A 26,613-nucleotide genomic window follows, 5' to 3' on the forward strand; every position below is an offset into this window, starting at 1 on the left:
AGGGACAACAAAGTCCGGGGGGGGGGGGGGTCCTCGAAGGACGGGACAAAGGCTGACGATGAGGGGTCCGGGCAGGTCTGGGTGGGGAGTGGTCTCTGGACAACATCAGAGGACATGACAGGAGAAATCACAGGACACTGGAGCGCGGCAACAGCCAGGATACGGCCCTCTGGGATCACTGGCAGCTGGGCAGAAGGTGGGGACCTCGATGGGGAAACCTGCGGCTCCTCCCGGGAGAAACTCTCCCATAGCCGGGCATAATCCTGCAGGATCCACTCAGCCTGGGACGATACTGGGAGGGTGACACTCCTCTTGTCAGTCGGGTATGACCACCAGCATTGCTGGCGGAACTCCAATTGACGCTGAAGACTGGAGAACATCCTGTCTGCTGAGTTCATGGTGTGGCGGTTCATTCTGTTATGTGGAGGGTAGGGATGAACTCAAATTGCAGACAGGAATGCACAAAACACAGGATTCATTACGGGAAAAAATACAGTGCCAGAGGGCTCGATTCTAATAATTTTTTTGTGGAGTTATTTGGGTGCATGGCTAAAAACAATGACATCTGTTTTTTCTTCATTCAACATTAAAAAATTATTTGCCATCCAGTTTTTGATGTCCTTTAAACACTCTAGAAATGAATCAAATGAATTTATGGAATGTCTGATTGGTAAATGCCTTTGTGTGTCATCAGCATAACAATAAAATTATACTCCATAATTTCTATAAATGCTGCCCAGATGGAAATTTGACACCACTCAGCTCTGAGGACAGACACTCCTAGAACGTAAGTGTGCATGCTCCAAAGTAGTGCTTTAACTTTCAGGAATAAGGGTTTTGTTATATATAGGGGAAACTAAGACACATGAATATAACCTGTGTGTGGCCTTTTTTACTACAGCCCCCAGATTTACGGAATGAAAAATGTACAGAAAAAAATGCCTATAACCTATACCATTCAAAGTTACTTGAATATTGTATGGCATGGAATCGGATGAGACGTGTGACTGGGCGTGTGTTCAGTTTCTTTCCCACCTTAATTTCAGCTGTTCTTACTCTGCGGTCTACTCCAGGGAATACTTTTGACACCTGGTCCACCAGCCAGAGTGCTCTGGGCAGCTGGGGGTCTAAGATCAGGACAGGATGGTGCCAACCTGGAGGTCAGATTTCTCATCTTGCCACTTCTGGTGGGTCTGAAGGCTGGGAAGGTAGAACCTGAGGAAGCTCTTCCAGAATTGGTCAGCAAGGACTTGATTATGATGCCACCTGCGTCAACTAATCAGTTTAGGTTTCTCAGGGTTTCTTCTCCACTTCTGGCATCCCACACAAGTACTCTGATACCGTTTGATGGCCTCTTTGCCTCAAATAATCCAATATTTATGCCGAAGCTCAGCAAAGACTCCTTCAAGGCCTGAATGGTGGAGTTAAGTGTCATAACTCTGTATAAGCAGTTTAAAGACCGGGTATTTTGGGTCTAGGACATTGGGGTGTATGATATCAGGATCTAGACAAGGGCTAAAGCAAAAGTGACCTCATACTCTGTTCAGCTGAGTCTTGTTATCAATTTTAGCTGACTGGGAAGTGATTTACCTCCCTTTAACTGCTCCAATTCAGAGGGGAAACACTCTTCCTGATTTCAGCAGTCTTGTAGTCATCAGCTGTCAGATTGTCTGCCGCCCCACGACAGGCCCTGGACTCCAGTAGCTCTTTAAAAGTCTTATATTGGCTGATTTCAGGGAATGTTAAGTTGGCTGTGAAGCAGATAAGTAGGGAGGGAACTGTTTTATGAAGCTCGTCTTTATCTGCAGCTACAGCATGTGGGATTTCAGGCCACAACTTTGGAGGATCTTTGAGAAAGGGATGACCCTTGGTACCAATGGCTGGTCCCAGCTTGCATAGGCTATTCCTCCATGTTATATCATCTGGGTTGTGAGATGATGGAATATAACGCCATGTGTGTTGGTCTGTAATGTCCTGTATCTAAGCGACTCTGGTTCCAACAAACACTTTAAATTGGCAAGAGTCTGAATGCACCCAAGTGAGAATACATTTGTGGTGGAGTCAGTCCATAGAGTGGACTTGCTGGAGTTTGTGTATGGGAAGTTTCAGTTCTGTTCTGACTACATTAGCAGGCTGTGCCCCAGTCAGTGAGGCACAGAGTTCCAGACGATGGATCAATTGCTGTTTTTTGGTGCCACTCGTGATCTGACTGTGAGGAAGGCCGTCTTTACCTCCTTACTTTGATCCTCTGTGTGGTGGTAAGCACGTTTAGGTACATCACTGAAAATGTGTACCTCTTGCTGACTTATGGTGTATTCATTACTGGTGTACTCATAAAGCTGGTGTAACACCTTGGAAATAAAATGTGCTGTAGGGAAGGCAGCTCCTCCACACACTCTGTCCAGGTCTGTAGATGATCTGCAGATAAGTGCGGGTCATCCCAGTTTCTTTTCTTATCCCAAAGGCACTGCACTATGAGCTTGGCTCTGGTAGAGAAGGGAATGATATAGCCCAGGGGGTCATACTGACTTGCCAGAATTCTATAAATGCTGTGTATGGTAGATGACATGACGTATCGAGCAGAGGCAGACCATCGTCGCTGTATGTGGATACCTGGAGCTGTACGATACGTCATAGAAACAGTAGCTCCACTTATCATTTGAAACAAGAAAATTTAATCCATCTAAACTTGAACAAAAAAACACCACTGCTTCCTTTCGTTTTCATTTAAACATAATAATAGCCGCAGAAATGTAGTTCAGGTAAATGTGTAGGCCTATATAGCCTACAGTAATATTCTGAAAGTTATCCGTATAATCAATCTAAACTTGAACAAAAAAACACCACTGCTTCCTTTCGTTTTCATTTAAACATAATAATAGCCACAGAAATGTAGCATGTGTATGCCTATATAGCCTACAGTAATATTTTGAAAGTTATCCTTATAAATTTGGAATCTGGAAACTTGACCTAAGGTCATGCGGCAGCTTCCCTAGGAGCCGTGAGACATGGAAGCCACACTGCAACTCAAAGGTGCCCTTCCTTCCTAGTTGCTCTAATATGCCAACGAGGGAACAAACCTTGAGGGTGAAGAGTCGGAATGCTTTAATGTTCGCATTGGCTATGTTTGGACTAACCATAAGTTGTTATTTCCAACCTTTTTTATTCTATTCTTAAAAAAAAACACTTTGTGTACTGCGATACACTAACTGAGACTTGTCATGACACTTGTATACTGTTGTTGTTCTCTTGTTGGTCTGATTGCTTCTACTGTTCTCATATGTAAGTCGCTTTGGATAAAAGCATCTGCTAAATGATTAAATGTAAATTTAAATGCCATGCATTGCAACTTGAGCTGATGAGGCTATCCGTAGTGCTGATCCAGTGCTGCCATGGTATTTGTAAAGGGTTGTTGTGAATAACTGTATGAATTTGAGGTGATCAATGAGTATTTGGAATTGAAATCTCTCCATGGCAGCTGGCAGAATTTTCCAGAGCTACCTTGAGCTGTGAGAATTCTCTAGGGTTCAGATGTACAAAGTCTGAAACTGTTGGGGTCAGACCTCGGTACATCTGCTCTAGCTCAGGAGGAACTGGGCTGGATGCACTGTATGGCAGGTGAGATTGTTAAGTGGATTCAAAGGATGGAGGACCTGCGGTCTCTGGTTCACATGAATGCATACTGACTAAGTCTGTAGGGTGTGTCAGTTCTGAAATAAAAAGTTCTGTCTTCCCTTGAATGTTTGGACTATGGCGTGTGGTAGAGGGAGAGCGGCTTTGCTCTGGGGACAGCTATTGGAGCTAGGAATGCCTCAGAACTGTGCTCAGGATGATCTGATGAAGCAGATCTGAATTGTGGGGTTTACACTGGTTCAAAGCTCTTATCACTCGGTCACGTTCTCTGAAAACTGTGTTGGGTAGGTACAGGTTGCATAGGGGTGGCAGGTGGAAAAGACTTTGCTGCTCCATTTGGATCTGTAGCTGCTGCATTTGTAATTTCAGCAGAATAAGTTCTTGTGAATACTGATCTGTAGCCTGTTGAAACATGTCTCTTTCTTGCTGCATTATCTGCAGGGTCTGTAGCAGATTGTCATGGGCAAGGCGTAGATACCTCTTCTCACGCTGGAGGATGCTGGTTTCAGAGCCCGATGGTTCATCATAAGATCATTGTGAGTCCCATGGTTCATCGTCAGACCACTATTGAGGCCCATCAGGCTCTTTGCACAGTAGCTGTGGTGGAGTAATAGCAGCTGCACTGTCTTCTGGTTCTGGACTAAGGGACACTGTAGGATGAAGCTGAGAATGTGGTGACATGGGTTCAGAAAACAGAAAACAGCCTTGGGAGAGTGAAGGCGCTGAGGTTATACTCTTCATATCATGTAAGGAGGGCTGTCTTCCTCCTGTCACACATGAATGGCCCATCCTCTTCGTGATGTGACATCTTTCCATAGTACATAAATTTGGGGATCCGGCACGAAGGACAATGTAAAAATGAATAGCTTCTGGTAGCTCTTTTCCTGGTTATTAATTAGCCGGTTAATAGCAGACCCACTGGTTAGAAACTTTACCACAGATGATCAGGTTTGCGGGAATAATCCATTTACTGTCACCACAATTCAACTTGTTCATTATCATACATGGATATTAAAATCAGCAACAATTAAAACTTAATTGAAGAAACAGAACAAACTGAGACCGACTCAATCCACAAGAACAGTGGCAATGTCTCCAAGACACTTCAAGAAACCTGCAAAGCTACTTGAAAAACAATGCGCAAGTTCACCTAGGACAAAAGCTTTGTTTAAGGCATAGTGTGGTATCAGCAGCAAATGTTTATTTAATTTAGTTATGTTAAGAGAAGTTAATTAATCAAATCTATTTATGACAGCATCCTCACTTTACAGCATTTTCACACAAGTGCCTAAAACCTCAATTAAAAGGAAGTGTATCTTTCAGCCATCCAGACACTGCCTAGAAGAGTCCTTAAATCCCTTCAGGAACAATGATACTTGAACAAGAAGCAAGATACCAGTGTGACCTTCAGACATCAGCAGCTGAGAGCTTTCAGTAAAAAGTGTGATGGTTTGATGGTGCCTCCACAACACATGAGACATGGGGAATGATTTTGACATCAGATGAGACCAAGAAAGACTTAAATTGATATGTAAGGCACTCTCCGTTCATTCAATCAATTATCTTTATTTATATAGTGCTTTAAACAAAATACATTGCGTCAAAGCACTGAACAACATTCATTAGGAAAACAGTGTCAATAATGCAAAATGATAGTTAAAGGCAGTTCATCATTGAATTCAGTTATGTCATCTCTGTTCAGTTTAAATATTGTCTGTGCATTTATTTGCAATCAATCTAAGCAAGCCAGAGGCGACAGCGGCAAGGAACCGAAACTCCATCGGTGACAGAATGGAGAAAAAAACCTTGGGAGAAACCAGGCTCAGTTGGGGGGCCAGTTCTCCTCTGACCAGACGAAACCAGAAGTTCAATTCCAGGCTGCAGCAAAGTCAGATTGTGCAGAAGAATCATCTGTTTCCTGTGGTCTTGTCCTGGTGGTCCTCTGAGACAAGGTCTTTACAGGGGATCTGTATCTGGGGCTCTAGTTGTCCTGGTCTCCGCTGTCTTTCAGGAGCAGTAGAGGTCCTTTCTAGGTGCTGATCCACATCTGGTCTGGATACGTACTGGATCCGGGTGACTGCAGTGACCCTCTGATCTGGACACAGACTGGATCTGGTGGCCACGGTGACCTCGGAACAAGAGAGAAACAGACAAATATTACCGTAGATGCCATTCTTCAAATGATGTGGCAAGTACATCGGGTGTTATGTGAAGTGTCCCGGTTCCGGTTTACCTAATTAATGCAGCCTAAAAATCCTTTAACGGATTTGGATATTAAAAGCATATTAGTATGTTATGTGTATGCCAGGTTAAAGAGATGGGTCTTTAATCTAGATTTAAACTGCAAGAGTGTGTCTGCCTCCCGAACAATGTTAGGTAGGTTATTCCAGAGTTTAGGCTCCAAATAGGAAAAGGATCTGCCGCCCGCAGTTGATTTTGATATTCTAGGTATTATCAAATTGCCTGAGTTTTGAGAACGTCGCGGACGTAGAGGAGTATAATGTAAAAGGAGCTCATTCAAATACTGAGGTGCTAAACCATTCAGGGCTTTATAAGTAATAAGCAATATTTTAAAATCTATACGATGTTTGATAGGGAGCCAGTGCAGTGTGGACAGGACCGGGCTAATATGGTCATACTTCCTGGTTCTAGTAAGAACTCTTGCTGCTGCATTTTGGACTAGCTGTAGTTTGTTTACCAAGCGTGCAGAACAACCACCCAATAAAGCATTACAATAATCTAACCTTGAGGTCATAAATGCAAAAATTTAGATATATTTTTGAGATGGAAAAATGCAGTTTTACAAATGCTAGAAACGTGGCTTTCTAAGGAAAGATTGCCATCAAGTAGCACACCTAGGTTCCTAACTGATGACAAAGAGTTGACAGAGCAACCATCAAGTCTTAGACAGTGTTCTAGGTAAGCAGAGTTTTTAGGTCCTATAATTGACACCTCAAATTTTTCTGAAACATATTTTTGTCCTTGCTTGCATGTAAACCTGTTTTATGAGTAATATTGTTTTATAACCTTAAAAATGGCATAATAGGGGCACTTTAAGTAATAAGTGGATTAGTGTGTACTGGAGACGCAAACTGTTTCTAACAATTCAGTTTGATTTGGTGAACTGGTTCAGTCGGTTGACTGAGAAGATCCGGTTAAACAGAATAATTAGTTTGTGATCCGGACATCACAAGACGAGACAAAACCAATAAAACCCATTACAAACAAGACATTTGCTGCATTCAGTGGGGACATAATTACTGATTACAATCACTTCTACTGTGTTCTTACATGTTGCGTATCGCTCTGCGTAAACATAAAACCATGTCTACATTTATGATCGAGAAACAACAGACAAACAAATCTTATTTCTGCTATTGGATGACCAACTCAATAAAAGTGCAGCCGTTGTGCCAGCGTCTCCACAACATGACTGCAGTGGCAACAGCGAGAATAAAAGTCATGCTTTTTTTTTTTTTGTAAAAATTTGTAGAAATGTTCACAACTTTCAGAGGAAATTACAAAAAAGACCAAGTTTTCTTCAGTGTATGTCCACTGTAAGATACACTGCTAAAACACAAATTTAAGCTGTAAAATTTTTTTTTTTTTTCTAACAGTTGAACAAGCCAGTTGTGCCATGGAAACACCCATTTATGGGTGGGGTCATGAAAATATTACAAGGCAAATATTCCTAACGGTCTTAAAATGTGCTTTATTTTGGGGCAAAATATGAGCCTTGACATGTTTTGTAACTTTCACCATGGTATTTTTCTCAAATATTCAGATGATGAACAAGAACAACTGATAGAACAAGTGAATCAGTTTACATTGGTTCATAAAACATACATTATTTGAAAGCTGTGCAGCATAAATATGATATAAATAATCCAAATGTCCTGGAGCACATGTTCAAAAGATGGAAAGTGTGAGAAGCTAGAACATATTCTGAATTATTCACAGCTCTTATTCTTGCAAATAATCACTTCATGAAACTGTGGAGATATTTTAGTGTAGTCTCCAAAGTAAAAGGAGAATATCAATTTATTCATATTAATTGTATTATAAATTGTATCTCATACAATAAAAAATAAGAAATAAATGCATGAGAAATAGTCTTCAATCAGTTTGATTTTACAATGTGTGTGACCCTGGAGCACAAAAGTAGTCTTAAGTCTATATTTGTAGCAATAGCCAAAAATAAATGAGGTCATGCATTTTTTAAATATATTTTATTTTATTTATTTTTTTGCTCCCTCAGATTCCAGATTTGTCAATATGATATGTCTGATCCCAATAAACCATACATCAATGGAAAGATAATTAATTCAGCTTTCATATGATGTATAAATAAATAAATATATATATATATATATATATATATATATATATATATATATATATATATATATATATATATATATATATATATATATATATAAATTACACAAAAGAACATCTCAGAACTTCCATGCAATCTCATACAAATACAGACTCATGTGCTCATGAACACAACAATTATTCACCAATCAACCTTCAGGTTTTGAGGCAAAAAATAATTAATTGCAATAAACGTTTAGTATTTTGTATGCACAGTATATATTTAGTATTTCAAATAAAGCAATTTATTATTAAAAATAATATTTATAGAAATATTATAATTTTGGTTTTTATCACAAGCCATTCCAAAACAACACATAGTAGTTTGGCATTCAATCTATCCTTTTCTGTAAAATATTAGTTAATATTAGTCAGATTTTGTTTCCACATTGTTAGTGAATTTCTCAGAAACAGTTTTAAAGTTTCAAAGTTGTTTTTAATTTATAATTTAATTTATTTGTAGTCTTGACTGCAAATAAATAAATAAAAGAAGAAGACAGATTGACCTTTTAAACCCATGAACTGTCTACTAAATTATCTATTTTGGTAGTTTTCTTGGCAGAATTTAAACTATAAAGCATCTACAGATTTTGATTTTATGAAAAAACAAAAATAAAAAAGGAGACATAAAAGATACCATTATTTGCCAGCACAGACAGTAAAAATGTATGAAAGTCGATCACAACTTTAGAAAAAAATAAATAAAAGATTTTTTATCATTAGACTTTTTACTCAAAGATATGTAGTTACTGCAGTTAAGTATTTAGCAACAACAATAAAACGATGCTAATAATAATTTGACATGGCTTCGTCTCGTGGTTTCCAATCTTCTGTTAAAATCAGTGCTTTAAGTGGGCCGGTATGCACCAGTACTCAGTACCGCCACTTCCAAATATAGCTCTTGAGCGTACCGCCACCTCTCCGTGCGCCCAGAACGTGCTTTTAGCGTACCGGTACGCTCATTTGGACATCTGTTTTAATAGAGGTTTTAATATTTTACCTGCACTGCCAATTTTCAGAGCGCCCTTCACAATGCAAGCTTACTAATTCATCCCACCGAGAGCAGTAGCCTAACTACGTTACCAATTCACCCTTAAGTTATACAAGTGAATAGCGCATGTGTCGCTTTTCCCACTGTTCAGTGTCAACAACTTAACGTGGCCGGAGAAGGAGTGAGAAACTCGTAATGAGTGTACACCACACTCGGTTCGGTTAAAAATCATGTACATTTAACAACAACACTTAAAATGTTTTCTTGGCTTCAGACTCTGAATACTGCAAGAGCAAGACCAGAATCAGATGATTCGCTGACTGACCCCTCACCAAATTTGAATCCTAACACTGCAGGTCAGACTCAAGCTAATGAAGTAATGCAGCTCTTTCAGGAAGGGTGACCAGACGTCCCGAAATCTAAACTGTTGTCCCGACTCCCGAATCTGGCCCTAATTGTCCCGAAAATTATACTAAAGCAAAATCTTGAGTATTTATTGTCTGATAAACATTAGAAACTGTCTGCGGAGGTTGAGTCGTCCTGCAGCCAGCCCCCGCGCAAGTTGCTGCAGCTGCGAGGAGGAGTGAATATTATCGCCACACTACTATTTGTGTTATTCCATTTCGATGACAATGCTGTTATTCTCAAAATGCCCCAAATTAAATGCCTTATATGTTGATATATAAATTATTTAGCACAATTTTACACAAAATTATTTATCTGGGATAAATGCACAAACATACAGTACTACATTCTTCTTGTGCCGTAGTGCTTCTCTGTTACTCTGCTCTCTAGACATGGCTGCACCCTTCAGTGGAAGTCTCTAGGATTTATTTCTCACATGTTCATGTAACACTCTGATAAGTTACACATGTATCAGCGCACCATGCCACACAATTTAGTGTACCCTTCATAACGATAATGTACATGCTGCAGGGACTAAATTCATGTTTAATATTATTATATCACTGTTGCAAATTCCTCTACAAGTGAAAAGAGCACACAGTTATGGCTGAATCTGGTTTATTTCATTAATTGTCCATTTAAACAATCTAAACAAACTACAGGTGGTTGCTTAGGAATTAAAAAACGAATTATGTGTTAGTTGTCTATCCGCACAAGGACGACATCGATTATGTCTACAGCAGTGATTCATGTTTATAATGTAGCTATATTTAAATTCCAGAGTTTTAAGATGTGTACTGGTAAAAAATAAAAACACTATAAACTGCAACTGGTTAGATGTTTTCTAAAAATTAGCAATCATTCAGTCACAGACATCACCCTTTCTCTATGTGCATTTTTTTTTTTTTTACAGTTTAGAATATTACAACCATGCCTACATTATAATAGTATTTTTAAAGTATGTAAATATTTAATTGGAAAAATTGGAAACAGTCTGCAGTTTCAACCGGCTTACGTTTTTTTTTTTTTTTTTTTCAGTCTAAGACCAAATTTTGTACATTGGTGTTTGTAACAATAGTTTTTTTTTATTATCATTAATGAATTATTTGGGAAATCTTTTATAAACAATATATTAATCTTGAGGAAACCACTTGTAAAACAGGTCTTGGTCAGATTTCACCCTGAAGTGAAAACATGAACATTATGCCTGAAGACTTATTTCATGCAAAACAATATCATTACAGTAATGTGTCCAGAACGACTGCTTTTAAAAAAATGTTTAATCTTCTTAAATTAAAAGTCAGTACAATAATGATGCATAAATATCACAATGCTTAAATACTTCACAGTTAAAATAGTATATTTATAATCACAGTATTAAGAACACATTACAGTAATAATAGGAATATATATTTTTGAGTGTGATAACTGTCATGACAAAACCTTAATTGGTCCAAAAAAAAAAAAAAAAAAAAAAAAGTCTTCACTGTCTTCTTGTAAAATATAAATAAGCATATATATTTTTTTTTTTTAATTTTGGGGGGTGAAATCAGACCCGGACATGTTCTGGACAAGCGTATTGAGATTGGCCCCTTCAGGTTTGTTCTACAAATACATCCAGTGATCCTTCTGAAGACACAAAGCTCTGTCCGGAAGGACCAACACACATCCTGTCCTAACGGACAGAGGGTGAGCTGGATCTGAACGTGGGCCGAAGGACAGCGCTGGTTTTCAGGTGCTGCAGGAGGAGTTCATAGCTCGTAATCAAACTTATACTCGTTGGCTAAATAGACTCTGCGGAAAATGAGCGCCGCTAGAGCGAGTGTGAGGAGGACGATGAGGACGGCCGAGCCCGTGTGACTGGTGTCCTGCGGAGGGAGTGGAGCAGGGGGGGATGCTGTGAACGCTGGGTATCTCGGGGACTGGATCTGGTTCTGCGAGCGCCGCTGACGTGGACTGGGAGCTGCTGGAACGGACGGACCATCGCTTGATGCCTGAGGAGCCACAGATGATGATGATGATGATGATGATTCAGCCTAGACCAGAAGAAAGAGACCGAAGCTGATTACAGAGGAGCTGAGATATAGCCAGGTATAGTGACCCATACACGGAATTCATGCTCCGCATTTATCCCATCCAAAGTGCACACACATGACTTCCCCACAATCCTTAAGATTTCACACTACAGCTCTGGAGTCGAAGACACCAGTTTCATCATCAACATTTCCCAACCCTCCCCAAAGGCAGAATGAGTGTCGCACCTGCTCAGCGGATGCCGTGTCTTCAGTGTCTCTCTCTGCTAGAGCTGAGCTCTCGCTGTCACTGGAAGCCACCGCCGCCGCTGAGCTGCCACTGTCTGCAGCCGATGAGCTGGAATCAGCCTGAGGATTCAGATTCTTCTCAATAAGGTCATTTGCTTAACTGCCATTAAAACGGTCACAGTGCAAAACTCTAAAGCTCTAATGGTCCGATAATGGCACTACAGACAGCCGCTCAAGAAATCTGGCCCCCAACACTATTGGAGCCGATTTTAGCTTGAAAAAGTTAATGTGTTTGTATGAATATCAGTGTGTGTGCATGTGTGTACTGAAAAATTTGTGTCTGTATGTGAGAACAAAAAAAATAAAAAAAATAATGACGCTTAAAAGTATGCTGTCTCTAATTATGACAGAACAAATAACAGATTTTTTTGTGCAGCATTATGTAAACAAACAAGCACGTAAAGGGTTAAATCCTGAATGAATTCATTTTAAGTAATTATGATCAGGACTGAAGCTGCGGGGGAAAAAAAGTCAGTAGAAAAAAAATAATATATTATTTTAAGATTAGACACAAGGGTTAATCAATCCCTTGCCAATCAACATGATAAGTATTGCGATTATACCTATTCACCTGTGATATCTTGCCTCAATTATCTTTATGAAAAGATCATATATTTGATGTTTTGATCATAAATGAGTCTGACCTTAAAGTTGATCTGCTGTGCCAGTCTGTGTGCCTGAGGGTCAACAGGTCGGAGGTCACTGTCAGGAGAGAGCGCTTGTAGAGCGGAGCGCATACAGCTGCCGCACGCGTCACAGCAGAAATCAAGAGACCTACGACACAACCACAATGAAAATAGCACACAATCCCAGCCAGAGTACATCTGACCTTTCACAAACACTTGTGTGGAGCAGGACCTGTTAAATGGCACAAAATCAAACATTATTTGTGATAGTAATTACATTTCTCACTCTTTGGATAGGTCTTGGACAGTCCAACACGACAGTTTAGCAAGCAGAAAAGACCTAAGTGGAGTGGAGTTACTTCTCACTTCCAGCAGTAAATCATCATATTATTCTGATTTCTGAAGATCATGTGACACTGAAGATTGGAGTGATGTTGAAATTACAGCTGCACATCACAGAAATAAATTACATTTAACACATATTTAAAAAGAAAGCAGTTGTATTTTTGGAAATGAACTCAGTCTTGGGGAGCATAAGAGACAAGTATTTAAAAACTTGTAATGATTCCACACTTTTGACGGCTAGTGTAGAAGAGAACCTGGAGGAGTGTCTCAGAGGCCTGCTGTCACCGAGTGTCTGTCATGTGCTGGTGTGTGTGATGGACAGGACGTTTAATCAGCATGTGTTGATTAGAGACACTTCACTGAGAACAACTATCTGTCATACATCTCTTTCGGTCTACAGATGTATTCTTGTCTTTTGAAGGGACACAGCATGTCCACACATGCTAAAATGAGGCTTCAGATGGACTTGATAATGACTTAAGTCTCCAGTGCACTTAGTGGTTATTTCACTAAAGTTCTACATCTTAACTCAAAACATCAAAAAAATAAATAAAATAAAAAATAAATCCTGTGCAAGACATTCACTCTTTCATTCCATCACAACGTCCACGCTCTCTCCCTCTCTCTCTCTCTCTCTCTCTCTCTCTCTCACACACACACACACTAATGACAATACCATGCTACATTATATACTTATACCATGAAAGGATCTAATTTGCCTATTTTCTGATTCTGATTCTATTTATAAAAAAATAAATGTTCAATGCAACTTATACAGTAAAAACGATACTTCATTAAAAAAAGGTCATTGTTGTCTGTTTTTCACTAAATGAGGATGATATTTACATCACTTTTATTTTATGTAGGTGACATAGAGGGAGGCCGCCGAAAAACCAGGATCTTGTCTTCATGACAACAATATCAACTTTTTTTTTTTTTATTACACACCTACTGGTAGGACAAAATAGAGTATGTTTGACAGGTGCAATATTTGAAAATCGATCATTATTAATTTATTTTCTAAATTACATTTATATCTGAATTTATGCCAACCTATAGACTTTCAAATATCAAAATGTCATGAATTAATATGTATTTGTGTACAAAATGACATATCTTCCTAGTATATTTTGCCTGGAAACGCTTCCAACATGCACGCGTGTCACGTTAAAAATATGCGTCGGTTCTATTTCTAGCATGCACGGGTTTTCCGCGCGTCTCACGCAGGCAGTCTGCAAGATCTAACCTGTTAACATGGGAGCCGAATTAAAAACAGACACGCCACGCAGCTGAGATGCTTGCGCCACACATCCGGTGTGTCGCTGGCTTAACGTCTCACGTCAAAAGAAAATCACCAGTCATTGGATGTGTCAATCAATTTCAATTTAACATCAATTCAAATAAACATTAACATACAGTAATAATCATAAAATATTTTGATTGGGACTCGAGTGGACTCGGGCATAAGTCCAATTCCTAATATGTTCGAGTCCGAGTCAATACCGAGTCAAAATGCACACGAGTCCATGACAAGACCGAGACCATTAAAATACGGTCTCGAGACCGAGTCCAAGACCGAGTCCGAGTCTCGAGTACTCAACACTGACCATAACCATAGTAATTTCCGGACTTTGGCCGAAAAAAAAAAAAGAATCCGACAAAATGTAATCTCTCCGGTCAAATTGTCCTATTAAAACTGCCTAATAATGCCGCCCATTAACACAATCTAAATTTGAGAAGAAGCCTAGAATGTATAACAAGGAGACTCCGCGGCCGCCTCGCTAAGGCTATGACTATGAGTATGTTTGACCGGTACAATATTTGAAAATCGATAATTATTTATTTATTTACTTTAATTACATTTATATCTGAATTTATATCAACCCATAGACTTTCAAATATCAAAATGTCATGAATTAATATGTATTTGTGTACAAAATGACATATAAACATATTTTCCTATTATACTTTGCCTGGAAACGCTTCCAACAAGGCGTCGGTTCTATTTCTAGCATGCACGCGTCGAGCCGCGCCTGAGCCACGCGTCTCACGCAGGCAGTCTGCAAGCTCTAACCTGTTAACATGAGAGCCGAATTAAAAACAGACACGCAACGCAGCTGAGATGCTTTCGCCACGCATCCAGTGTGTCCTGACCGGCCTAATGATGCCCGGGTGTTGGCTGTTGATATTACAACAACAAGGTTTTACTTTAAGTATATCTAAGCACTGTATTGCAATACTTGCATTTTGCCCCGTCACTCTCAATTTTAAAGTGCTCCAACGCTGTACTTTTTTTTTTGCCCGTTTCATAATGTTCATATTAGAAAAATGACTTCTTCTTGTGGACATTACAAATGTCTGGGAGCGCTCTGGCGGTCTCTGGTGGTGCAAAAATTTATTACAACTAAATTCAATGCACGCCATTGACGTAACTTAACCGAGCAAAATGTCTCACTCGGTTACGCAATTTTTAACGGTTAATCGGTTAACCGGTTAACCATGGACACCCTTAGTAACAGATAAAAAAGATGGGCATCTTACTTTTTGGCAAGAGCTCTTCTCTCCTCAGGAGTGTAATCCAGAGATCCTATGGCTCCTTCCCCTTTAGTTGGCATGAATCCAATAATCGCTATCAAGGCTGTCCGAACTTACACACAAACACAGAGAGAAACATACAGCTTGAGAGATGTAAAGAATCAACACCGGACAAGATGCAAACCTCTGTACACAACTGTGTAATATGTGTGTCTCAGGGCAGCAAGTGGATTAATGTCATGTTGAAAACATGTTTGGGTCATATTATATTTTGCATTTAGAAAAAAAAGACTAAATAAAATCAATGTTTAAAGGGGGGGGTGAAATGCTATTTCATGCATACTGAGTTTTTAACATGGTTAAAGAGTGGGATTCCCATGCTAAACATGGACAAAGTTCTGTTCCAAAAATACTCCTTCCAGTTTGTCACAAGTTTCGTAAAGTTTTTTTTCGAGTATGGCTCTGTGTGACGTTAGATGGAGCGGAATTTCCTTATATGGGTCCTGAGGCACTTCTCCCGGAAGAGTGCGCGCTCCCGTATAGCAGAGCACTGAGAGCACAACAGACTTCACTGATCAGAGCGAGAGCGTTGCCAAATGTCACAAAAGAAGTGTGTTTTTGGTTGCCAGGGCAAGACAACCCTGCACAGATTACCAAAAGAGAAACAGCATTAAGGGACCAGTGGATGGAGTTTATTTTTACAGAGCATCAACGGAGTTGTGCAAGTGTTTGTGTTTGTTCCCTGCATTTCGAAGATACTTGTTTTACAAACAAGACCCAGTTTGACGCCGGATTTGCGCATCGTTTATTTCTTAAGGATAATGCAGTCCCAACGAAAAAGGGTCACGATCGTGTGTTGGAACCGCAGGCGGTGAGTAAAACTGCTTCAAATATCTCTGTGTTGTTAACTTAGCTATCAGCGCGTAAGCACATCAAGTAAACAACATGTGATGTTGTCATCAAACTGCACTTTCTACATGTACATCAAAAAAAAAGACGACATAAATTGGAACTTAGTCATTTTCCAAAACCGCTAAGCAAATATATACAGTTTCAGTACATACCACATTGAGACGTTGTTGCTGATGCTGCTCTTGTTAAATTTCAGCCTCTGGATCTGATTCTGGATCATAAATATACGCTGAATCTGACTGTTAGCCATGGTTTGTTTTAGACGTTTTTTTTCCTCACGGTAATGTCACAGTTTCCACATGCTCTCAACGCAAAAGCCTACTGGCGCTCGTGATTCTTTAGCTCCGCCCACATGTCACGCCTCTAGGAGCTCGTGTTTTTCCGGGAAAAATCGCTACAGACTATCTTTCTCTTATGAATATAATAAAACTAAAGACTTTTTGGAGTTATGAAGGATGCAGTACTACTCTATAGGTACTCAAGATTAACAGGATATTGAGTGAAAACGAGCATTTCACCCCCCCCCCCCCCCCTTAAAAAAAAAGAAACAAAAAATCTAATATTCAGAGTGTTTCAGAGGTGGTATAAACACTATTTAGGGAGATACCCACTACTCCATGATGGCTGCCATGTCTCTGGATGGTGACCGGAGATGCTCAGACAGATCTTCTTTCCAACTTCAAACCTTCCATTGGGCTAAAGATGAGGGCAAGTTTTGTATTAATTAAAAGGGAAACATAAGTACAACAGGAAAAAAAAGTGATTAGGGAAAGAGGAAATCAGCATGACAAGAGGGACACTTATAAGCCATGACAGAAAAACCTCTTTCTAAAAATCATCACCTAAAGATCTGCAAAACATACTCTCAATAGAAACTAGTCACTGGTTTGCCTAAACCAAGGTTATTAAAGTTAAAGTTTTTATTTCCATTAACTAGAATGAAAACAAAAATTTGCAAAAGAAACAAAAACTGAATCTATAAAAATGTTTTACAGCACAAACAGAATTTTATTTTTGAATAAAGTTGGATTGAAAAGGTCTGGGTTTTATTTTTTACTGTCAGTGTATTCTATTAATAATTAATGCTTGTGTGGTGGAAATTGCAATCATATACTAGTAAATGAAGATTTACAATTATAATGTGTTGTTATTGAAGTTTCACCTTTAAAGTTAATTGACATAGTATTTAGAGTGATGCATTTTAAGGGCAAGTCCACCAGTAAGGTTTTTTTTTTTTCTAGGAGCTGTTTACATTTGTACGATACAAGCTGGTCGGGGTTAGTTCAGTAGTAGTCAAACAAACAAACAACAACTTAATTGTGGTGCTTCTGCTTGAGTGAAAAGCAGTTGGCATTCCTTCCAAATAGGCTGTGAATACTGTGCATGCTCGATCCACTGGAGAGATTGAGTTTACAGAATGGCTAATTGTTACGTGTTTGAACGTAATTGTGGTGTTAAAAGTGTTAACCTGTGAGCAGTGTGTATTTTCTTGTGTCTCTCTCTCTCTCTCTCTCTTTCGCTCCCTGCTCATTAGAGCAACAGGTGCAGCTGCTAAGTTGGCGCAGCTGAAGCATGTCAAAGTGTGGATATAAGCAGTGAGGATTGTCTGTATGTCGAGCTCACCCTCCTGCTTCCTTGGTGTAGATCGTGTGTGGACGACTGCTGCTTTAAAGAACAGTGTTGTGTTAACCCCGAGAGAGCTGTGCTGTGTCCCAGTTCATGTAAAACTCCTGGTGAGGAGTTAGAACTGGTAGTGGTATTAGGCCGGTAATTGTATTGTCAAACTATCCTTTGTTTGTTTAAAATAACCTGTGAGAGAGGTTTTTAGGCCTTTTTATTTCCTTTATAGTTTTCTCCTGTTTAATGGTCATAAAGGGAGGTAAGGATTTGTATTTTATTTATGGTTTAATTCCAGGGAAGAGGACTTAAAACTTAGTTAGAAAACTCCCTTTTGTTTATTGTTTTGGCCATTTTGAAGCCCTCTCAGCTTAAGTTATTCAAGTCTCATCCCAATGTAAACAAATAAATACCACTTTTCTTGACTTCTGGGTTGTGTGGCGGTGTGTTTGTGGAAGCAGGAGATTGAACTCCGGGCGGCACCCCTTTTCTTTGGTGTCGCTCTCGATGTGCGTGCATGTGGCACGTAACACTAATTAATATAAACATGGGCTGGAGTTATGTGGATTTTTTTTTCCCCTAATCAGCTGATATTCTGACGGCACCCATTCACTGCGGAGGATCCATTGGTGAGCAAGTGATGCAATGCTACATTTCTACAACTTTGTTCTGAAGAAAAACTCATCTACATCTTTCATGGCCTGAGGGCAAAAAAAAAAAATTGTCAACAAAATTTTAGATCCAGACCTATTTCTTTAAGGCATTAAGATTTTTCCACACATTAACAGTTACGAGTTACGATTTGCTGCTTCAAACCAAAGATCTTTTAAACGTGGTTTATACTTATAAATCCTGAAAATACATTTCTGTAGACTCAGCAGACATCTTACTTAAAACTGACAAATAAATAAATAAAAAGGACTGCACTAATGCAATCCCAGCCAGGAATGTTATTGTTCTAAGAATGTTACGAGAACATATCATGTTCTGGGAATGTTTTCAGCAGTAAGTTTATTTTAGATCCCAGAATGTTCTGCTAACAGGTAGGATAACATTCTGTAAAAACATTAGAAAAATGTTTATTAATAACAAAATAACATTATATGTAAGTTTTAAGAGATAAACTTTCCAGTGGATATTGGATGTGGACTCAAATGTTGCTCAGATGTCAAACGTTGGTTGGAAGTAAAAACCCAACATTTTCCAGCTTCATTAAATAGCTCCAAAATCAGTATTTCCACCTTCACTTATTATAAACCAGGTTGATTTTATTTCTGTCATACACAGATTCACAGAGGTTTAGATGTTGATGTCTGTTTAAAAGTAATAGTTTAGTTTGATGTCACCATAATGGTGATCAGTGTTGGCTTTAGTTGGGCAATTTGACACTTGACTTGTCAGTGTTTCCTCTAGCTATGTTTGTTATGACAAAAACAGCAAGAGAACATATGGTTCGATAACGTTGATTGCTTGCTGATGATTAAGACATCATGACATAGCAGTCTGATGTCTTCCAGTCTAATCTATGGTGTTAATTGCACATTATTAAAACAACTCAGTGGTTCAACGGATTGAGACCCAGCAGAGTTTTAATCAGATAATTTAAAGGATTAAAAAAAAAAAAAAAAAAAAAAGCATTCTTTGTCAGACAAACATCAAGATTCAGTGCATTCATCTCAACAATGGTGACATGGCTTCATGCTGCAATGTATTCTGGGTGCATCATAAGAATGCATTGCGGCATGAAGAATGTCACCATTGTTGACACTCATACATTGATTATTGATGTCTGTGTGTGTCTAAGCATTCAGTAGTTGAGGAATTACTTTACTTAATTCATGTCATGCATTAAGTGATTGATGAAAATGTTTATTTAAAAAGTACAGACAGAAATACAGAGTATTCGATGAAAACTGCTGTTGAAACATATTTATTAGTGTCACTAATATGAAATGAATAGCACAGATTTAGACTGATTAGAGAGGTTGATCAGCTTATTACATAATGAAGTCTGTAGCATCAGCAAGTAGCCAATATACCTGATCACATTTTTCTCTCACTGATGCCATAACAAACATAGTTAAAGCAGGCAAATGAACATTGCCTAACTACTGATCATCATAATGATGTGTCAAACCAAACTATTATTTTCAATAAAACATCAACAGCTAAACCCATGTCAATCTCAATAAGAACTTTGTTAAATGTTTGACAGAATTAAAGTAAATTGTGTTTGTAATAAGTGAAGCTGATAATGTCGTTTTTGGAGTTATTTACACTGGAGCTTGACATCAAACAAAGGTTGGGGTTTTCACTTTCAACCAAAAATTTACTTTTGCAATGTTAGCCATGCAAGTCCACATCTAGTGTGATGGGAAGCTATATTAGAATGCTATAAGATAATGTTCTAACAATGTTATCAATACACATTTTAGAAGGTTATCCTATCTTCTAGTAGAACATTTTGGGGACTAAAATAAAATTTGCAGCTGAAAAAAGTCCCAGAACATAAAAAATTCCTAGGTGGCATCTTACTTGCGTAAAGAGCAACATAAACAAAATTTAAACAAATGACTGCTAACTCGTTTAAAAGTCAAATAAAGTGAAAAAGGAGGATACAAAGAAAGCTTAAGAGAAATGAGGGATATTGTAAAATATTACATTAAGATTTCAAGAGAACCATGAACTTGATGAACCCCAATAATTTTTTCTAAGTATATACAAAACAAAGCCATATTTGTTTTGTTTTTAATGAACATTTCATTTGTATGTTACAAAAATACTCTTTGATTTAGAACAGTAATTTAGGTAACAAGCACTAATGACTACATAAAACTGGATAACTTTCATATTACTGAAACAAACAGTTAGGGAGGGACATATCAAAAGACTTATTAGCCAACAGGCTTTAGTTCATATAACCCATGACTGCAGCTGCAGGTGATATCAAGGGAAGGGACATTTTCATTCTAGAGAGCATTTAATTGGAGGGGGAAAAAAGTTTAATGCAGGGGGGCCAATCATGACTTTTTGGTTTGTTTCTGTCAGAAGAAATGTCAAATTGTATTATAAATATAAAAATAACTCAGTGGCTATTTCTTGCAGTTCATTCATCACAATGGAAATGGAAGGTTAAAGGGATTGTTTAGCCAAAAAAATAAAAATTTCTGTCATTTACTCATCCTCGTGTTGTTTTGAACCTTTGTGTTTAACAGAGGAAAGAGACTCATAAAGGAAGAGATCCCGAAGAATGTTGGTAATCAAACAGTTGACAGAAGCCATTGACTACCTTTAAATGAATCAACTCATAACAGTCTCAGCTCACCATAATCACACCACACTGGTCACAATCCATGCAAGAGGACGACACAAAAGAAAGGTGTGCTGTTTATATACTAAGCTTGCTGTGGTAGTCTGCGTTACTAGTATTACACAGTATCAGGCCATACACAAAAGACATCCTTCCCCACTGTGTTTCCACCCCCACTGTCATTTGCTTTTTTACAGAACTAAAAACAGTTTAGTTCCATTGATGATGGTAAACTAAAAGAGTCTGCTCTGCTCCATAAAGCACGAGCTGCAGAGCCGCAGCACAGCGACACAGGAGTCAGACTTCACTTTACAGGTGAAAAGGAGAAGAGAGAAAGAGTCCAAAGCACCGATCATCCCCAGTGTTACCAGGAAAACTGGTATTCAAAGATACTGCATATCAGCATAGAAAAACATAGTAATTTAATAGACGTTCAAGTATAGTTAATTAAACCATTCACTGACAATTCATCATAATTGTTATTTTAAAGATGTGTAAGCTGACAGCATTGAGCATATTACTCACTTAGCAAAACAGCTGACCAAAGCACTGTATGATGTGGTCTAGCACAATGCTTGTAGAATGAATAAAATATGGGGGTAAAAACACCCTGTATGAATTTGTCTTATGTTTTTTTAAATGATACAGTTACACAATATCACATAAGCATGCATGCTTTCCCCCCCAAATATCTGCTTGATTGTAAATTTGATGATGATTTTATACAGCAGTTCATTAAACAACTTAATACTGTGAGTTACATCTTAAAAGTAAAATTTCGCCCCCCATTTCTGAATGAATCAGCTTTTTGAAGGAATTGATTGAATGAATTACTGAACACCGTCATCAAGACAAGGACTGTCTTAGGCCTACTGGCTGTTTGAGTTTCATATTTAAATCATTTTATTTAGAAAACAAATCATTTCATATTTCAGTATTCAAAATATTCCAGTGTTCATCTAGTTGCTTTTTGCTTTTCTAATTGATTCTTTCAAGAGATTTGTTCATTTCCAGTTCGTTCACCAAAATGATTCGTTCAGATTCGTTCACTGATTCATTCAGTGACCTTTTCTTCATATTACACAAAATACGCCAGCATAGTGAAAAAGAGTTTCTTATGTGTTATGTCTTAAATCAGCGAATGTATTCACTTGTTACAAAAACTGATTTGACTTTATTAAAATGTGTGCATAATTGCATTCAATAAATAAAGTCTAAATTAGTTGTTCAGATGAACAAAGCACAAGGTTTTCTTGCATAATTAACATTTTAATTATTTGGTCAGACAGTTAATATATTATATATTTACATTAATAAATCAGGATTAAACATGAAGTTATTTCTGTATGCTAAATATGAAAACAAACGTATGTGCACAGTACCTACAACTGCGCTTTGCATTTTGTGAGATTGACATGCTAAATGGCCAGCTGACCCAATTTACTCCCATTCATTTTGTTCACAAACGAGATGTATCAGTTCATTTAACTCGTTCACGAATGAGAAGATCTCTCGATCTCGTTCAGACTCATATGAAACCCGTTCAGTGAAGGGCGTATTCATTCACTACATTCAACAAATCACAAGCTCCCTCACATCTCATACTCGAAGGCTATTGGCTTGAGGTTGAGTAACTCTTTGACAGAGATACCCAGTTCACCGAGCTGCGCATGCGCTGCTATTAGCTCCGCTTCATTGAATTGAGAACGATTTGTTCACCTAAAAGTTTTGTTCAAAAAGAATGATTCGTTCACGAATGACACATTACTAGATTTTGCTGATTTGACTGTTAATGGCCATAAAGTCTCTTATTACTCTAACTGAATTGAATGATTCAATGTAAGAATATGACAACAGAAAAAAAAAATTGCTCTTTTAACCTTTTAACAGTAAAATGCCCCTGTAAATCTGTTCAGGGTGACAAATGTCGCAAGTTAATTGCTGTCACTGCTGTGAACTGAAAGGCCTGGACCCACCAGGTGCCAGCACAAGAACGCACTCATCAAAATACTCCGTCTAGTTATGGTTATCCAGTGTAGGATGTGAGTGGAGGCATTAGAAGCTGAGCTGTTTTAAGCGGTCTTACAGTGAGCAGAATGATGCTGGGGGGCTTCATGGGGTATTCAGGGGGCAGCACAATCCGCCCGTGATACACTCCACCATCAAAATCAGAGTCTGGAGGTCCTCGAACGGAGAAGTGCCACTCAAACAGGTTATCCTAATGAACACAGGACACTCGGTGAGGAGAATAAAATCAACATGACGAAAACTAGTTCAAACTGATCACGCTTTACAAAAATGTAAATGGGTGTCGTTAAAAAGACTGTAAAAAAAAAAAACTAATGTTAAAGGATGATAATAAAACTAGGCATTAGCAGTGTCTTACCTCCAGTGGCTGAGCGTGATAATGTTCTGTGGGCTCCCGGAGCTCTGCAGCCTCTTTCATCAGCCTCTTCACAGCTAAAAACATTAAAAACACACTCATAGGTCCTTGAGCTATGCTCTTATGTCAATATCTGCAACATATCTGCACATAATATTCTGACTGGCCTCTGAATGGACTGGTGACTCGAGTGTCTATGTGTTACAGTAGAGCTGTACTAGATTTGTTCATATATTAGCCTTTCTTGAAATCACGAGAAGACAAACCAGAATAGTTAATTAGGGCTGTTTGCAAAGACAGTATTTCAAACTAAAATACACGCATTCAATTTTGTGCATAACCCATCCTGATTGCACTGCACAGACAAATAATTTCTCAAATCAAACGTACTATGACTTCTCTAAAAACAAAAGGGAAAAACCCCACACCATATGCTAGAGAGACTAAAGGGTGGACTTTTTTTTTACTTGGGATAACAACCTCTCGACATCCAAACCATGCAAAAGCCCAAATAACTGGCAAAACAAGGCCTATAACGAATTACTCTGACTAAAATTATTGAAACAACGCAAAAAAAAAAAAAAAAAAAAAAAAAACACAGTACAAATAATAACAATAAATATATCTTAGCAAAAGACACTAGTCTAAATAAAGCAGAAATGAAATAGTACAAACAATGCAGTGTTTTTAGCTTATTTTACTTATTCAAGGTTATTTTGAATATCACATCCTCCGATGATGCTAACCCTGAATCAACAACAGAACCAACAAATATTGCTACAAGTGTGACTGCATCATATAATAATTACTAATTATTAATAATATTAATAATGTTCATCATCTGGCTGACTACGTCTTGTATAAATTTTTCTAAAAATCCTGTCAAACGTGCACAAACTGACAGTCACCACCTATAAGCTATTACTAAATATTGTATAAACAATTTTCTGTAAAGTTGCTTTGTAACGATTTGTATTGTAAAAAGCGCTATACAAATAAACAAATAAACTTGAATGAAATGAATTGAATTTATGGTTTACTTTTTTTTGTACAGTTTCGGGTAAAACGATTAATAAAGCATAGCACAAATTAACATTTCTGTACAATGACTGTCTCAAGGTTTGCTGGTTTCATCAAAACACTACTGTAGTGAACCTATACCATGATTTTTGACGATTATCATATTCATATATCATAGTATTTCAATGGCAATGAATGACTTTGTTCGATCACAGAATCGGGACTAACAATAACAAACAGTCAGACAGCTTACATGAATGAGCTTTGGCTGATGCTAATCGTGACATTTACAGAGTTTAAGAGTGAATAGCATCATATAGAGCTCATAACTCATTAAACTAAAGGTGTGACTGATTTAATGTAGATGTATACAAAAGACGCGATGAAACAACGTTACCTGGACTCTTCAAGTTATATTTGCTCTCCATGTCTGAAGAAAGCTCAAGCCGGGCTGCTATCTTCTCTAGCGTTAGCGGTTATGTGGCGATTTCTGACAGGTGTTTATCTAGAGCCGTAACCCTGACGTGGCAGCACTGAAGTTTTCCCCACTGTCGAGACCAATTTTCTCAAAAGTCACATGAAAAAATTGAAAACAGGAAGTAAAGTGACACTTTGAATCGCAGAACTTTATCGATGCGCTTCACGCGAACAGCGCTATGTGACGTCATTCACTGAATTAAGGCAAACTGTGTTTACATTTCATCTCTCTTTTATTTGCAGGCGTACACTCGAGATTGTTTTGGATTTATGTATTTAACTTCTTATCAAGGATGTTGGAACATTAATACAAATCGAAATGGATGGGAATAGGACATAAATACAAATTTAAAGAACTATACAGTCGGCATCTAGTCATAGTTGGGGGCGTGGTGAGGGCGGAGTCGGCGTGAGGGAAAACACAGCGAACATCGTGTATATTTGAATGACAAAAATGCACATATTGAGCGCTCATTCCCAGAGACGTGTACAACAATTGTAGTCTCTTTTAACTTTAATATTCATATACAGTACTCCATATCGATATTTAATTCAGTCAGAGATTGCGGTCAAAGCCAGCCGCACTTCAGAAAAACACCGTCAAGCCAGCCGCGAGTGAAATTTAGATGCGCGTGTATTACTATAATTACGGCAATAGCAGGAACAACAGAGAGGGAACGCGCTTTCAGAGCGCTTTTAATCTATACGTTCAGATTTGATATATGACGACCTTTTTTGCCCATCTGCTCTAATATTAGTGTAACTTATTGTTTTCCTTGACTGCTCTGTATTACTATAATTTTCAGCCTTTCAAAGCATTACAATTATTAGTAGAAAACGAGATATGGGACATTCATTGATTTAGAAGACACTTTTTTATGATGAGAAAGAAGCAATTAAAGGTCAGTTCTTAAAGAAGACATCCCATACTATATCCATACCTCACATAAAACCATTTTACTGGAGCCTTTTCGAGATATAGGATAATATTACACTTTACAAGTCTATTAAGATCTAACAAGTAGAGAAAAAACAATGGTCAGTTCTTATAAGGGACATCGCATATGCAAACTTCATATCAAACTATTCTACAGCAGCATTTTGGAGATATTGGACATTATTACACTTTAAAGGGCCATAAAAGATCCAATGTCTAATAAGTAGAAAAAACAATAGTTGGTTCTTATAAGGGACGTCCCATACAATATGCACACCTCATATCAAACCATTGTACAACAGCATTTTTGAGATATGGGACATTATTACACTTTAAAGGGTTATAAAGATCATATTTCTAATAAATAGAAAAAAACAATGGTCAGTTCTTATCAGGGACGTCCCATTCTATATACACACGTCATATGAAATCATTTTGCTTCAGCATTTTTGAGATATGGGTCCATATGGCGATTTAGAGGGCTATAAAGAACCCTATAGCGGAGTACAAATCTTTTTATCCACAGGAAGAAGGAGGCGGAAACCGGCCATCAATCAAATGAAGCTTTTAATAACAAAATAAACACAAAACACTGCGACAGCCCTTCACGGACGACTGTCGCTTACAAACAAAAACCAAACCCAAACTAAAATCCTGGCCTGGCCTGGCCCTCTCTCGTTGTTCACTGTCGTCGCCCCTCTTTTGTATCCTTCCATCTCCACCG

At 38.2% G+C, this 26,613-nt stretch overlaps 1 protein-coding gene across 2 annotated transcripts; it reads right to left on the reverse strand.

The window, feature by feature from the left end:
• Window positions 1-10,007: 10,007 nt before the first annotated feature.
• On the reverse strand, window positions 10,008-25,071 carry LOC127938321 (ubiquitin-conjugating enzyme E2 J1-like). 2 transcript variants are annotated; one of them, XM_052534855.1, is made up of 8 exons: window positions 24,873-25,071; window positions 23,459-23,532; window positions 23,159-23,290; window positions 16,757-16,841; window positions 15,240-15,345; window positions 12,372-12,501; window positions 11,668-11,787; window positions 10,008-11,442 (listed from the first exon to the last, which is right to left on the reverse strand). In XM_052534855.1, the coding sequence occupies exons 1-8, from the start codon at window positions 24,901-24,903 to the stop codon at window positions 11,158-11,160; spliced, it is 963 nt and encodes a 320-aa protein (XP_052390815.1). In that variant the 5' UTR covers window positions 24,904-25,071; the 3' UTR covers window positions 10,008-11,157. The 2 variants fall into 2 exon arrangements, with proteins under 2 accessions (XP_052390815.1, XP_052390816.1); XM_052534856.1 differs by lacking the exon at window positions 11,668-11,787 and having other exon boundaries at window positions 24,873-25,069.
• Between the last annotated feature and the right edge of the window lie 1,542 nt (window positions 25,072-26,613).

The sequence above is a fragment of the Carassius gibelio genome, chromosome A20 (assembly GCF_023724105.1).
Source record: "Carassius gibelio isolate Cgi1373 ecotype wild population from Czech Republic chromosome A20, carGib1.2-hapl.c, whole genome shotgun sequence".
In the NCBI taxonomy this organism is placed as follows: domain Eukaryota; kingdom Metazoa; phylum Chordata; class Actinopteri; order Cypriniformes; family Cyprinidae; genus Carassius; species Carassius gibelio.